The following is a 15,185-nucleotide window of genomic DNA, read 5'->3' as shown; positions in this document are numbered from 1 at the left end:
GCAGTACTTGGTTACTTGCTTGCTTACATGTTGTTACTCGTCGGCTGGCACGTTGACTAATGTGCATGTCGAATTACAATAGGGTCCTCCCTGTGACGTTGTCACTGGCTCGGGCCCTAATTAGAAGTTTTGTTAGATGCCTCCAAAGTCAAATGGTAAAAGAAGAGGCCTGTGCCTCCCTCCAGTATCGTAAAATTATTGATACAGTTCATGATAGTTCTAAACCGAAGGGCTGTCGTGCTTCCACTACTTACAAGCAAGCTGTTATAATTATTGTTTTGTTTTCTTTTGCAGTATCAGTCAGTAATTACAGATGTTTGAGTTTAAGTAATTGTAACAGTGTATACTGAAGTTTTGCATTTTCAAATACGTGACATACACACCTACATTTCACATTTCAACATTATGGCTTGCAGTGTTGTTAACATTTCAAAGTAGGTTTAGGGGTTAGGGTCAGTGTTAGGTCAATTATTGTCAGCAAAGACATCCTTAAAACTGTTAATCATATCTATCCAGATTAAGTACCCATTCTCCTGGTCATTAAAGGGACAACGAGGAGTTTCTATTCAGTTATAAAAAAGTCTCACGTTAATGTGGATGAATCTCCACTACCCACACTTGTTAATGGCTCCATTTTCGATAAATATATCGTTCTGTCTCTATCGTTATTTTGTTATTATTAGTGGTGGCGGAAATGCTGGTCGAGCCGACCAGCGTTTCCTTTCGTGGCGAGTCATGAGAATAACGCAGCTGAATCGCCGTTTATGGTCAGAACTACGACGGTATGTGAACCTCTTTGAACCTCTGACTTTGATTATTGATGAATGAAAACATGAGTCGTGTCTTGCGCCGGTCAAAGAATTTTACGGTGCGCGCGGAGGCTCATAAATGTAGTGTGAAAACGCTTCGCTTTTCCAAAACTCCTCGTTGTCCCTTTAATAGTATACAGCAAACCAGATTAAGTTGAAGTTAATATTTATTTATAAAGTATAATAATTTTTGCCTTGGTTGAGACTTCTACGGGAGAAGGTGAGTGTTTCCACTGACAGCAGAGATAAAACATGAGGACAGGTCTGATTGTCTTATCTCTGATGCCATAGATTAGAGCACTCAGACATCTTGGGAAGATTATAACACACACATAAAGGACTGTTTGTATGCGTACAAATATTATTCTGTCCAGGACTTTAGCGATGGCTATGAGTATGGGGTTTTGTATAGTTGATGAGAGACTGAGGCCCAGCTGCACCAGATGCAGCAGCAGTGTGTTCTGAGCCTTTCTGGCTGAAGCTTTGTCTGTAGAGGCTGACCTGGCTGCTACAACCACACCAACATAGGAGTAAATGACTGTCACACCGGCTGAAACAAACAGGAAAGAAGTGAAGGCTTTGTCATAAACATCTGACACTGGGTTAAGTAACATCGCCATGATAGAGCAAAAGTCCTTCATCTGCAGGTTCTGCAGTTCTTCAAATGGAAAATCTAACAGCAAAAGAACTCGAGTGAGAACATTTAGCGAACCGAGGGCCCAAACCACAATGATGGCCACTCCTGTGTTTCTGATGGTGATAATAGTTGCTTGCCTCAGTGGGTAACACACAGCTACATATCTCTCCAGAGACATCACCACCAGTGTTAGAGGAGAAATCACAGTTGTGAGATTTCCAAAAACGCTGACAACACCACACACAGGATACGTTAGTCTTATTCTACAGACAGCAATGAGGTACAGTAACTGGCTCAGAGCCAAATTTATCGTGTCAGCAAAAAGTAGGTTATACAGAAGAATATACCGAGAGGTCTCACAAAACACTGGTTTACTCCTCAAGGTGAATAACAAAGTCCCATTAATGAAGAGAAACACACAGGATGGTACTGTAGACACAAGAGAAAACAACACTAATCCCATTAAGCCTTGATATTGTAGTCCAACAGTGATGTTGGTCTGAGACTGATTTGTGTACATTTTAGAATAGCACTTACAAATAGTAGCCTGATGGTGTATCAGCAGTGTAAACACAGCAGAATGTTCTCTAGTTTGTGTTGAGCTCCAGTTGTATGACAGTGAAAATCTTGCAACAGTTTATAAGCTGAGTCCTCACACCCACTTTGTGTGACACCATGACATGGGTAACATGTTAGTGTGGGTGGGGTTGTTGCACAATATTCCAATTTCCTGGTCTCTGCCATCATGATGATAGTCATGTTTCTTGAACGATGATTGGTTGAAGATAATTGTCCAGTTGTTCATAGTGTAACATTGTTTTGCTCTGCAAGCCTCATGAACAGTGCCGACATTCCTTTATTTACACTCAATATTGTTACTAGACTGTATACTTATTTTTCCCATTTCAAGGCACGGTCCGCAGCAGGACCGTGACTGACGTATCCGTGATGGCCTGCCGCTTGGTCTGCGGGCCCCTGCGGTGACGTAGTGAATGCAGCCACGACTGTTAACGCCCATGAGTAGCCGGTGTGAAAATCAGCTGCAATGCTTCATTTGTCCACGGGGAGGAGCAGTGATTATGTCCTGGGTAGGGGCCATAGGTAGGGGCTGACATTTTTTCAGGGATCCTGTAGGTCACTGGATGGCAATCACAGCCACCGGAATATAGTGATAACATCCATCTAAGGCTGTCTTTACACTTCATGGTTCAAGTGGTCTAATATCCGATTGTAAATGGGAAAAAGATGTATGGAATCAGATATTGTCAGATCGGATTCAGGCCCTCTTTATGTGTGGAAATAAATCAGATATAAATCGGATATCTGCCAATATGTCTAAACAGACAGATCAGATCTCTCCTGGCAATGCGTGTCATATGTCATCAATAATAATATTAATTCATGTGCCCGCCAGTTTTGCTGAACCTCTGTAGCCTGTGATTGACACGGGGGTCTGACCTGGACTACCATGGCCAGCTGCAGTCACTGTCACAGGAATTATTACACTGTTTAATTTTCGTGGTGTCTGCGTGTCTGTTTGTTGTTATTTCTAATATAATTAAATTTTGAGCCCTGTTATCCCCTCCTTAGGGCTTAAGTACACTGTAGTTCTCCTGGAGTTACCTGTAACTACAGGGTAGCGGGCTGTATTATAAAGTATGCACTGTTATCCCCTCCTTAGTGTGTAAGTACACTGTAGTTGTCCTGGAGTTACCCAGTAACTACAGAATGACGCTGTTATGATTGGATGTTATTACATGTTTGACCGCTAGGCGGCAGTACTGGTTAGTAGTCAGCTAAGAGAGTAGAGCAAGACTGCATGGAGCCACATGTATGTTATTGAGAACGTGAGACATTAAACTAAGTTACTTGCTATCAACACGGCCTCATCCTTGGAACATGAACATGACATGGTACCAGGAGTAAACTCGAATGGGCGAAATGGATTTAAAACCACCGGAAAGTTTGAAACTGACGGGGAATGTCGACGAGAACTGGCGCACCTTCAAACAGCAGTTTCACCTTTATGTTGCTGCTATGGGACTCGAGGCAAAGCCAGAAGCAAGAAAGGTAGCGCTGCTGCTAACAATAGCAGGGCCACAGGCCATAGAAGTATTTAACACGTTCGTGTTTGACAGTCCTGAAGATAATGAAAAGTTGGATGTAGTGCTTAGTAAGTTTGATACTCACTGTTCTCCGTACGAGAGGTACGTGTTTCGGTCTCGTACACAGCGGCAGCATGAGCCCTTCGATAGCTTCCTGACGGACTTGCGGCTAAAGGCGCAGTCCTGCAACTTCGCGGCGCTGACGGACTCCATGATCCGGGACTAGATTGTCTTCGGCGTGGAGGATAAAAAGGTCAGAGAGAGGCTACTACGGGAGATGGAGCTGACACTGGCAGGAGCCATTAAGATCTGCCAGGCCAGTGAGCTGTCCCAAAGGCACGTGAGGACGTTCAGCGAGATGTCTGCAGTCGCCTCGGCGCAGAGCGACAGCGCGGCAGCGGTTGGAGCAGTGTCGTATCAGCGGAGACGGCGCACACAGACCCGGCCTGCACAGCAGGAGGACGTGATGATAAACTGCAAGCGCTGCAGCTAGACAGTGTCCAGCGTTTGGTAAGCAATGCTCCACTTGCCAAGGCAAGAATCATTTTGCTAAACAATGCTTCTCCAAACGGAAAGAGTGGAAAAAAGTAAAAAACTGTAAACTTAATAGACGAGCCTGATCTAAGTGACACGTTCTTGGTGAATTGTGAAAGTGAACAAATAAATAAACCAGACAATGTAAATGATGTCACTACAGAAGATAAGTGGATAGCTCCTCTAATGATAAATGGGACTGTAGTCACCATGAGATTGGACACTGGTGCGAAAGCAAATCTCATAAGCATGTGTGATGTGAAGGCAATGAAAAATAAGCCACAAATAAAAAGAAAAGAATCTGGACTGAAAGACTACAATGGGCGGCCAATCAAATGTTTGGGCACATGCAGGTTGAGTGTCACAGTTAAAGGAAAAGTGCACCACCTATTCTTAGTTGTTGTGAATGAGGGACGGGAATCACTTCTTGGTGACAGAGCCTGTGAAGAACTGGGGCTTGTGAAAAGAGTGTATCGCATCATCCCAACCATAAACCCAACAAATGACTCTATGGACACAATTGTTCAGAACTTTTCAGATGTTTTCAAGGGTTTTGGTGTTTTGCCCTTCACATATAAAATACAGTTGAAAGAAGGAGCCCAACCAGTTGTGCATGCAGCACGCAGAGTTCCGGCGCCACTGAAAGACTGCCTAAAGAAAGAACTCGACAGAATGATCATGCTAGGAGTGATCAAAAAGGTTAATGAGCCTACAGACTGGGTCAACTCACTGGTCATCACAAAGAAAAAGAATGGTGAGTTGAGAATATGTATGGACCCTAAAGACCTAAATGAGAGCATAAAGCGTGAACATTATCAAATACCTACACGTGAAGAGATCATCAGTGAAATGTCAGGTGCCAACTACTTCACAAAGCTTGACGCCTCACAAGGCTTCTGGCAGCTGAAACTGGATGAAAGCAGCACCAAGTACTGTACCTTTAATACGCCCTTCGGCAGACACTGCTTTCTCAGACTGCCTTTTGGTATCAAGTCAGCACCTGAAATATTTCACAGAGCGATGGAGCAGATCATCGAGGGCTTGGATGGAGTTCGAGTCTACATTGATGACATCATCATATGGGGTTCCACAGCCCAAGAGCACAACGAGAGGCTGAACAGAGTTATGGAACGCATACAAAAGTATGGACTAAAGCTCAACAAGAGTAAAAGTGAGTTTGGTGTTCAAGAGATCCTCTTCCTTGGAGACAAGCTGTCTGCACATGGTGTCAAACCAGATAAAGACAAAATACATGCAATACAGAACATGCCAACGCCCACAGACAAGACAGGGGTGCTACGCATCATGGGGATGGTGAATTTCATAGGTAAATTCATTCCCAATCTGACAGTAAAGACATCATGCATACGAGAGCTTCTGCACAGGGACTGTGAGTTTAAATGGACAGTGAAACATGAGCATGAGTGGCAAAAACTCAAGAACACACTGACCACAGCACCTGTGTTGTCATTTTATGACCACACAAAGAGGATAAAAGTGTCTACAGATGCTTCCAAAGATGGTATTGGTGCCGTTCTACTCCAGGCTGAGGGTGAGCACTGGAAACCGGTAGCCTATGCATCTCGGGCTATGACAAAAACTGAATGCCGATACGCTCAGATCGAAAAAGAATGTTTGGGACTGGCGTATGGTTTGGAGCGGTTTCATAGCTATGTGTACGGCCTGCCGTCTTTCACAGTCGAAACTGATCATCGACCGCTGGTCGCCATCATCAAAAAGAATCTGAATGAAATGTCTCCACGGATTCAGCGGTTAATGATGAAGATGCAAAGGTATGATTTTGAACTGATATATACTCCAGGTAAACACCTAGTCCTTGCTGATGCCCTATCCAGAGCAACTACAGGCGACAGTGTGAGTGCAACAGACGAAGACATACAGTGTCACAGTGAACACGGTGTCGGCTACACTGCCTGTGTCTGACACAAAGTCAAGACAAATAGCGGAGGCTACAGCAACGGATGCTGAGCTACAGCATGTCATGCAGAACATGGATGAGGGATGGCCAGCTGGTTCATGTCCACAATTTTACCATGTTAGAGGTGAGCTTAGTACTGTGGATGGTCTGCTGTTGAAAAAGGGCAGGATTGTTATTCCACGGGCTTTGAGAATGGACATGTTGCACAGGATACATGAAGGCCATCTCGGCATCGAAAAGTGCAAAAGGAGGGCGAGAGACACGGTTTTCTGGCCCGGACTGAACAAAGACATTGAAACACTTATAAGTAAATGTGAAACATGCCAGAAACACAGGAACAAGCAGAGCAAAGAGCCTATGGTGGTAGCTGAGGTGCCAACAGCACCATGGCACAAAGTAGGAATGGACTTGTTTCATCTCAGAGGTAAAGACTATTTAGTGGTAATGGATTACTACTCAAACTTCCCTGAGATGGCGCTACTAACAAGCTCAACATCAACTTGTGTCATAACACATGCTAAATCTATCTTCGCCAGGCATGGCATCCCACACACCGTGGTGAGCGACAATGGCCCCTGCTTCAGCAGCAAAGAATGGCAGAAGTTTGCAGTGCAATATGATTTCAAGCATGTGACGTCAAGCCCACACTATGCACAGTCAAATGGGCAAGCTGAAAAAGGAGTTCACATTCTCAAGCAACTCCTAAAGAAAGCAGCTGATAGTGACTCGGATCCGTATCTGGCTTTATTGAGCTACAGAGCATCACCTCTTCAGTGCGGCCTATCACCAGCTGAACTGCTGATGAAGAGGAAGCTACGAACAACATTGCCGAGTCATCAAAATGACAAATTAAAGCAAAAGAATCACTCAAAGATTGAACATAAGCTACGACAACAGAAAATGATGCAAAAGTCATTCTATGACAGAACAACCAAGTGTGACAGTTGAGGTTCCTGTCACTATGCCTCCAATTGATCATGTGCCCTGGCTACTTGGCCAAGGGGATGTCCCTTTGGGTGACTGGCAAGCGCGCGTGACTATTACCCGGGAGGTGTGGGTTCAATCCCCGCCCGGGCCCTCTTCACCTTGCCACATTCTGGCGTTGTTGGCAGGATCCATGTGGCACTAGGGGTGGGTCCATGGATTCCTAATGTGTGGCAGCCTGCGCGGAAGCACGAGGACGTGCTTGTGAAAAGAGGGGGAGAGATGTGACAGTTGAGGTTCCTGTCACTATGCCTCCAATTGATCATGTGCCCTGGCTACTTGGCCAAGGGGATGTCCCTTTGGGTGACTGGCAAGCGCGCGTGACTATTACCCGGGAGGTGTGGGTTCAATCCCCGCCCGGGCCCTCTTCACCTTGCCACACAAGCATCTCCCTCCACTGACTACCAACAACACAGTCAGGATTGAGGATGCTGATGGATGGAGTACAAAAGCAACTGTCCTGCAAGAAGTTGCTCCACGATCGTACACGGTGAAAACTGATGATGGACAAATCCTCAGACGCAATCGTCGCAGTCTATTAAAGACTCCTCAAGGGACTGTTGGTGAGCTCAGTGTAACCTGTGGTGAATCTCAGGTAATTCCCACACCTGTTATGGACTGTAACACTGACTCTCACACACCTACTCCAAGCGAACCTGAGTTAAGAAGGTCCACAAGAGAAATCATAAAGCCTGATAGACTGAACTTATAAACAAAGAAAATTCAATATGCATGTTAAAGATGTTGAACAAAATGTATATTGAGTGATGTTGTGAATGTGTTCTAAATGGTCTAGTGTTGGCTTAGAGATGAGTTATGCAATCTGATATAAACTGTTATACTGCTTATGTGTTGCAGAGTTATGCTGAATGAGAAATGGTTGAAATAACTGACACAGCTAATGTGATGATTCATGTTAATGTATTTTACCTTAGAAAAAGGGGGATGTTATGATTGGATGTTATTACATGTTTGACCGCTAGGCGGCAGTACTGGTTAGTAGTCAGCTTACCGTACGATATAAGAGAGTAGAGCAAGACTGCATGGAGCCACATGTATGTTATTGAGAACGTGAGACATTAAACTAAGTTACTTGCTATCAACACGGCCTCATCCTTGGAACACGAACATGACAGACGCGACCAAAAAAGGACCCAGCAGGTGATTCCCCTCCCCAGGTGATCACTCTTTTTGAGTATTTTGCCCTCCTGGCAGTCATCTACCAACTCCCCAGGGCCCAGCAGAGGAGTCTCCTCTCACCGCTGTCGGAAGCAGCGGCAGTAACCCAGGCCTCATCCCCAGCAACCCACCTACCAACCCGTTCTGGGGATCCCGCCTGTCACGGGGAGGACACCTCTCCATCCAACGGGCTCACCGGGCAGCACAAGCCTCATCCAGGCCAGCCAGAGGCTCCTGGCCTGCTAACGGTAAGCCAGTTAGCCTCACACCCATTCCCTCTCCGGCTGAGCTGCAGCCATCTCCAGTCCCTGCCCTGCTGCAGCCATCTCCTGTTCCAGTTGGGACGCAACCATCTCCTGTTCCAGTTGGGCCGCAACCATCTCCTGTTCCGGTTGGGCCGCAACCATTCCCTGCTCTGGCTGGGCCGCAGCCTTCCTGTCCCCCTCTGACTGGGCAGCAGCCTCCATGTCCCCTACCTGCAGTTAGGCAGTCGGTGGTCCGGCCGACTCCTGCTCCCCGTGCCTCGTCGGCGGTCCGGCCGACTCCTGCTCCCCGTGCTTCGTTGGTGATCTGGCCGACTCCTGCTCCCCGTGCCTCGTTGGCAGTTCGGCCAACTCCAGCGCTGCAGCATCCCTCGGCACAGTCCTGAGAGCTGCAGCGTCCGTTGGTGCCATGTCCAGAGCTGCAGCCTTCTCCTGCCCCCCTCCAGAGCTGCAGCATTCTCCTGCGCCATCTCCTGAGCTGCAGCGCTCTCCGGCGCCACCTCCTGAGCTGCAGTCACCCTTGGACGCCACTCCTGTTCCGGCGTCGGGGGTCCTCGGCAGACGCCACTCCTGTTCCGGCGTCGGGGGTCCTCGGCAGACGCCACTCCTGTTCCGGCGTTGGGGGTCACGGCTGGCGCCACCCCTGTTCCCTATGTCCAGCAGGAGGCCTGTCCTGCTCCTGTTTCCAGTGTCCAGCAGGAGGTCCGTCCTGCTCCTGTTTTCTGTGTCCAGCGGGAGGCCCGTCCTGCTCCTGATTCCTGTGTCCAACCGGCCAAGTGTCACGCTCCTGTTTCCAGTGTCCAGTACTGTCATGCCCCGAGTTCACCACCACGTCAGTTTGGTTTTGGAATTTTGTCACTGTCTTGTCCTGTGTAGGTTCTTGTGTTAATTTGTAGTTCTGTGTCCTGTTTCCTGTGTGTTGTGTTTGTCTAGTTTTCCCTATTATGTACTGGTTTCCTGTTTTACTTTGAAGTCTGTGTCTGATTCCTGTCTTCCTGTTAAGTTTCCCGCCCGTTTGATTACCTCATGTGTCTCACCTGTGTTTGATTGCACCACCTGTGTCTCGTTCCCTCGTGTGTAGATAACCTCTGTGTTTCCATTGTCTCTTGTCGCGTCATTGTCAACCCATGTCTACCTGAGTGTCAACCTCCTCACGTTCATCCTGGTTCCCTGTCGTCTCTCAATTCTTTTGGTGAGAATAAAAGAGTTTTGTCCAGTCTGCATTTGGGTCCTCCTCCTTCCCTCAATCCTGACAGTTATCCCCTCCTTAGTGTGTAAGTACACTGTAGTTGTCCTGGAGTTACCCACTAACTACAGGGTAGCGGGCTGTATTATACAGTGAGCCCTGTTATCCCCTCCTTAGGGCTTAAGTACACTGTAGTTCTTCTGGAGTTACCTGTAGCTACAGGGTAGCAGGCTGTATTATAAAGTATGCACTGCTATCCCCTCCTTAGTGTGTAAGTACACTGTAGTTGTCCTGGAGTTACCCAGTAACTACAGGGTAGCGGGCTGTATTATATAGTGAGACCTGTTATCCCCTCCTTAGGGCTTAAGTACACTGTAGTTCTCCTGGAGTTACCTGTAACTACAGGGTAGCAGGCTGTATTATAAAGTGTGCACTCTTATCCCCTCCTTACCCCTTGGTCGCACTGCACGCGGAAGCTGCGTGCGGCTTCTCGGGCGCTTGGGTGGTCACACTGGGAGCGTATTCTCCTCCTCTCTCCACGCTGGTCAGACATCGACTGCAGTCGCCCATACTCGTATTCACTCGGTTTTCGACACAGACGTCATTTTAAACATGTGTTTGTGTGTGTGTCTCGTGTGCAGACACAACTGACAAATACTTAAGCTATAGACGGACAAGCAACAACTTAATTAATCATCATTTTATTTTGAAAATTGACCGGATTCTCTCGCCTTTTCTGTGCCCGACTTCCTGTCTGGTACGATCTGGTCTATCCAGCTTGACAGACGGCGCTCTCGGCGCTCGCGGCTCGCGTGAAAAATAGAAATGAACCGATCTGAAGCGCTGCAGGCGCGCGCGCTGCGCTCCACAGCGCGAGATGTGCGACCAGGCAGACCTGTTAACATGTGCGCCTATCTGAAACTGCCTCCGCTCCAGGGCGCTGCGCTTCGGTTCCGCGTCCAGTGCGACCAGGCTGTTAGTGTGTAAGCACACTGTAGTTCTCCTGGAGTTACCCAGTAACTACTAGTGATGGTGCCCAACATATTTTAGGAAAAGTCACAGACTCATGGACTTCAATGTTTTTTTAAATATAGCTATGCACAAATGAAAATCAAAGTCGTCCAATGAACGGCAGTTGGCGATTCTAGTGGGGGACAGCTCTCCATTCTGACACCCCGCTGTTCCGAAACCCCCCCCACTACGAAACCCCACTGTTCCAAACGTCCCCCCGAAAAAACGCTGTTCCAACCCCCCCTGTCCATGGTGCTGACGTTGGTGACGTAACGTTGTTTAGACTCTGCGTTGTGGCTTTTCTGTGAAACGTGTGCTGCACAGGGACTGGGCAGATCAGATCTGTCCCACTTGCTTTCTCCCCCACTCCTTTGTGATAGATCTCCACAGAGTAAAAGAAATGCACATTTTTTTTTCTCTCCCCCGCTCCGCTCGAGCATGGCTGAACCTGGCTTGAGCCCACACGGGCGCGAGGCTGCTGCAGCCGCTCCTGCTGACAGCTGACTGGGGGAGATGCTTTGGTTGGATTTAGGCAATGAAGGAAGGAGTTGGTTAAGTTTAGTAAAAAGACCAGGTAGAGGCTAGAGAGGCTAGAAGCATAATGAGCATTATATGTCATTAAGTGCTTGTTTTGCAGTTAATTATGCACATGATCCATTTGATCCCAAAAAGGATCAATGCGCAGCCTCCATTTCCTTTCTGGTTGCGTGCGTCTGTCCAATCGGAGTGGGGGGATTTCGGAATGGAGGGTTTTCCCCAATAGCCTTTTCGTAATATCGGGGTCTTAAAAAAAATAGGAAACCCCGATATTACAAATAATGGAAGTCTATTTTCGGAACGGCAGGGTTTCGGAAAGGCGGGGTGTAACCGTTCTAGTGCTAGTGGAAAGGGGTGCAAAATAATGGTAACTGGTATTAGAAACCCTGCTTTAAATTATTTGTGACATCATCTAAATAAAAGGGCAGATTAAGTAAGATTATTCTTCTTTCTGCTCTGTTTCACTCAGATTTGCATTGACCATATATGGTTGTGTTTGGCTGTTTAGAAGGTGGGATATGAGGCGTGTTCACATCTGCATTTTTCTTGGGTCCGATGTGATTTATCAGTGGAAATTGCGGAGAGTTGTGCGCACGCACAGTTTGATAGATCTGAAAAGGGTGTAAATATTTTGTGTGTACCTACGCCATTTTTGGCTTTTTGCCGTACGTCAAAATTTAGTAGCACTTTAACACCCTTTTTGATAAATGAGGCCCCTGAATGGTAAGAAAACATGAGAGATAATTTATACAAAGCCAACTGCACATCTCCCAATGAAATGTCTCCATTAGTCATGGAGGAATCACTGACGTTAATCAGCCTGGTTCAGGGGACATCAAGGAACGAGAGGCTTCGGAGGAGTCACAGAGTTCTTTCACAGTTTATTTTTTTGCCATTTATCTGCAGAGGCAGATATAGCTTTTATATATTGATTTTATTAAACCCAAATGTGGTTGATAGATAGGCTAGCAGTGACAGGGAAGGTAATCTAAAAGCATAGGTACAGTAGACAAGCTGAACCACAGCAAAGTCAGGATAGCCTCTGGGGAAGTGGAAGGCCTAGTGCAAAATGTTTAATCACATGTAGTCAGGGTTAGGGTTGAAACATTGAGATTTCAGAACAACGGGACATCGAAACAATGGGTTTAATATGGTCTAAACATTGAGATTTCAAAATAATGGGTAATTTTCGGACTATTGGGATGTCGGAATGATGACATGGCACCAGAAAGGCTGGTATAGAGAGTGACTGTAAAAACATAAAGACTTCCACTATGTGTGTTATGTATGATGCACCTTTTACCCTCTCAGGATAAACATACACCAATCACACTAACCATTGTAAAATATCAACATCAAATAGATTTTACTAAACCGAAATTAGGTCTAATGGGTAGAAATAAATGAAAATAAAATATCAATAATAGCACAATAAAATAGGGCACCTGCCAATGTTTTCTAGTGGAAACACAGTAAATGTGCATTAAGGGCACTTTAAACACTTGTACATTCTGTTAGCTTACTCAAGAGCTCAACAATGACATTAAAGCTGCTTTGCAGCAATGGTCAGGACCAGGCAATTTTAGGCAATTCTGAGAAACAAGAGACAGAATAGGAAGACAATAAGAAAGTTGGCATTACAATGTACATTTTCCATAAGTTGAGACTTGAACTCACTACCTCTGACACTGAGGAGCATCCTTTATCTCACTGAGCCTATTGACAATTTTTTTTTAAACAAATAAATAAAATTTAGAAGCTTTTCTGTCCCCCACCCCACTGAGGACTATTGACGTGTTTGTAGCTGAGCAAATCTGTCATGGGACTGGACCTTTGTGCAAACTTTGGTGAATTTTCATGCATTGGAAGTAGGATTTATGTGAAAGAGGAAGAAGAAGAAAAGGGAAAACAACAACAACAGCAATAATAAATGTGTTTTTCATTAAATAACAATAATCGAGTTGTGTTAGGTGCCTCCAAAGTCAAATGGTAAAAGAAGAGGCGTGAGCCTCCCTCCAGTATCATAAAATGATTGATACAGTTCATGATAGTTCTAAACAAAAGGGCTGTAGTGCTTCCACTACGTACAAGCAGGCTGTTATAATTATTTTTGTTTTGTTTTGTTCTGCAGTTTCAGTCAGTAATTACAGATGTTTGAGTTGAAGTAATTGTAAATCAGCTCTTGTTAACATTTCCATGCTTCCCACATTCTCTGTTATGAACTGTTTTCTTGTCTGTAACAACATCTATTGCACGTCTGTCCGTCCTGGGTGAGGGATCCCTCCTCTGTCGCTCACCCTGAGGTTTCTCCAATTTTTCCCTGTTAAAAGGGTTTTCTATGGAGTTTTTCCTCGGTGGATGTGAGGGTCTAAGGACAGAGGATGTTGTTATGATGCCGTGTAAAGCCCTTTGAGACAAACTGTTGGTAAAAACGGGCTATACAAATAAAATTGCCTTGCCTTGCTTAAACAGTGTATACTGAAGTTTTGCATTTTCAAATACGTGACATACACACTAACATTTCACATTTCAACATTATGGCTTGCAGTGTTGTTAGTATTTCAAAGTAGATTTAGGGGTTAGGTCAATTATTGTCAGCAAAGACATCCCTAAAACTGTTAATCATATCTATCCAGATAAAGTACCCATTCTCCCGGTTATTAATAGTTTACAGCAAACCAGATTAAGTTGAAGTTAATATTTATCTATAAGGTATGATAATTTTTGCCTTGGTTGAGACTTCTAAGGGAGAAGATGAGTGTTTCCACTGACAACAGAGATGAAATATGAGGACAGGTCTGATTGTCTTATCTCTGATGCCATAGATCAGAGCACTCAGACATTTAGGGAAGATTATAACACACACATAAAGGACAATTTGTATACGCACAATAGTTAATCTGTCTAGGATCTTTGACAAAGCTATATATAAGCGGCTTTGTAAAGTTGATGAGAGACTGAGGCCCAGCTGCACCAGATGCAGCAGCAGTGTGTTCTGAGCCTTTCTGGCTGAAGCTTTGTCTGTAGAGGCTGACCTGGCTGCTACCACCACACCAACATAGGAGTAAATAACTATCAAACCAGCTGAAACAAATAGAAAATAAGTGAAGGCTTTTTCATAAACACTTGACACTGGGTTAAGTGACATCGCCATGACAGTGCAAAAGTCCTTCATCTGCAGGTTCTGCAGTTCTTCAAATGGAAAATCTAACAGTAAAAGAACTCGAGTGAGAATATTTAGTGAACTGAGGGACCAAACTAAAATGATGGCCACTCCTGTGTTTCTGATGGTGATAATAGTTGCTTGCCTCAGTGGGTAACACACAGCTACATATCTCTCCAAAGACATCACCACCAGTGTTAGAGGAGAAATCACAGATAAGAGACTTCCAAAAAGGCTGACAACACCACACACAGGATATGTTAGTCTTATTCTAAAAGCAGCTAAGAGGTACATTAACTGGCTCAGAGCCAAATTTATCGTGTCAGCAAAAATTAGGTTATACAGAAGAATATACCGAGAGGTCTCACAAAACACTGGTTTACTCCTCAAGGTGAATAACAAAGTCCCATTAATGAAGAGAAACACACAGGATGGTACTGTAGACACAAGAGAAAACAACACTAATCCTAATAATCCTTGATATTGTAGTCCAACAGTGATGTTGGTCTGAGACTGATTTGTGTACATTTTAGAATAGCACTTACAAATAGTAGCCTGATGGTGTATCAGCAGAATGTTCTCTAGTTTGTGTTGAGCTCCAATTGTATGACAGTGAAAATCTTGCAACAGTTTAAAAGCTGAGTCCTCACACCCACTTTGTGTGACACCGTGACATGGGTAACATGTTAGTGTGGGTGGGGTAGTTGCACAATATTCCAATTTCCTGGTCCGTACCATCATGATGATAGTCATGTTTCTTGAACGATGATTGGTTGAAGATAATTGTCCAGTTGTTCATAGTGTAACACTGTTCTGCTCTGCAAGCCTCATGAACAGT

The 15,185-nt window shown here is 45.2% G+C and overlaps 2 protein-coding genes across 2 annotated transcripts; both read right to left on the bottom strand.

Annotated features, from left to right (window-relative positions):
* Positions 1-976: 976 nt before the first annotated feature.
* LOC310996590 (odorant receptor 131-2-like) lies at positions 977-1,909 on the bottom strand (the record flags this gene model as incomplete). The annotated part of the gene is made up of 1 exon (XM_083986012.1): positions 977-1,909. One exon carries the CDS (start codon positions 1,907-1,909, stop codon positions 977-979), a length of 933 nt encoding a protein of 310 aa, XP_083842138.1.
* Positions 1,910-13,885: 11,976 nt separating this feature from the next.
* Positions 13,886-14,875, bottom strand: LOC310996589 (odorant receptor 131-2-like; the record flags this gene model as incomplete). Its single annotated transcript, XM_083986011.1, has 1 exon — positions 13,886-14,875. One exon carries the CDS (start codon positions 14,873-14,875, stop codon positions 13,886-13,888), a length of 990 nt encoding a protein of 329 aa, XP_083842137.1.
* Positions 14,876-15,185: the final 310 nt, after the last annotated feature.

The sequence above is a fragment of the Trachurus trachurus genome (genome assembly GCF_905171665.1).
Source record: "Trachurus trachurus genome assembly, chromosome: 14".
NCBI lineage: Eukaryota > Metazoa > Chordata > Actinopteri > Carangiformes > Carangidae > Trachurus > Trachurus trachurus.
Note: the sequence above shows the minus strand (reverse complement) of the source record. Positions and strands in the feature narration are given on the sequence as shown.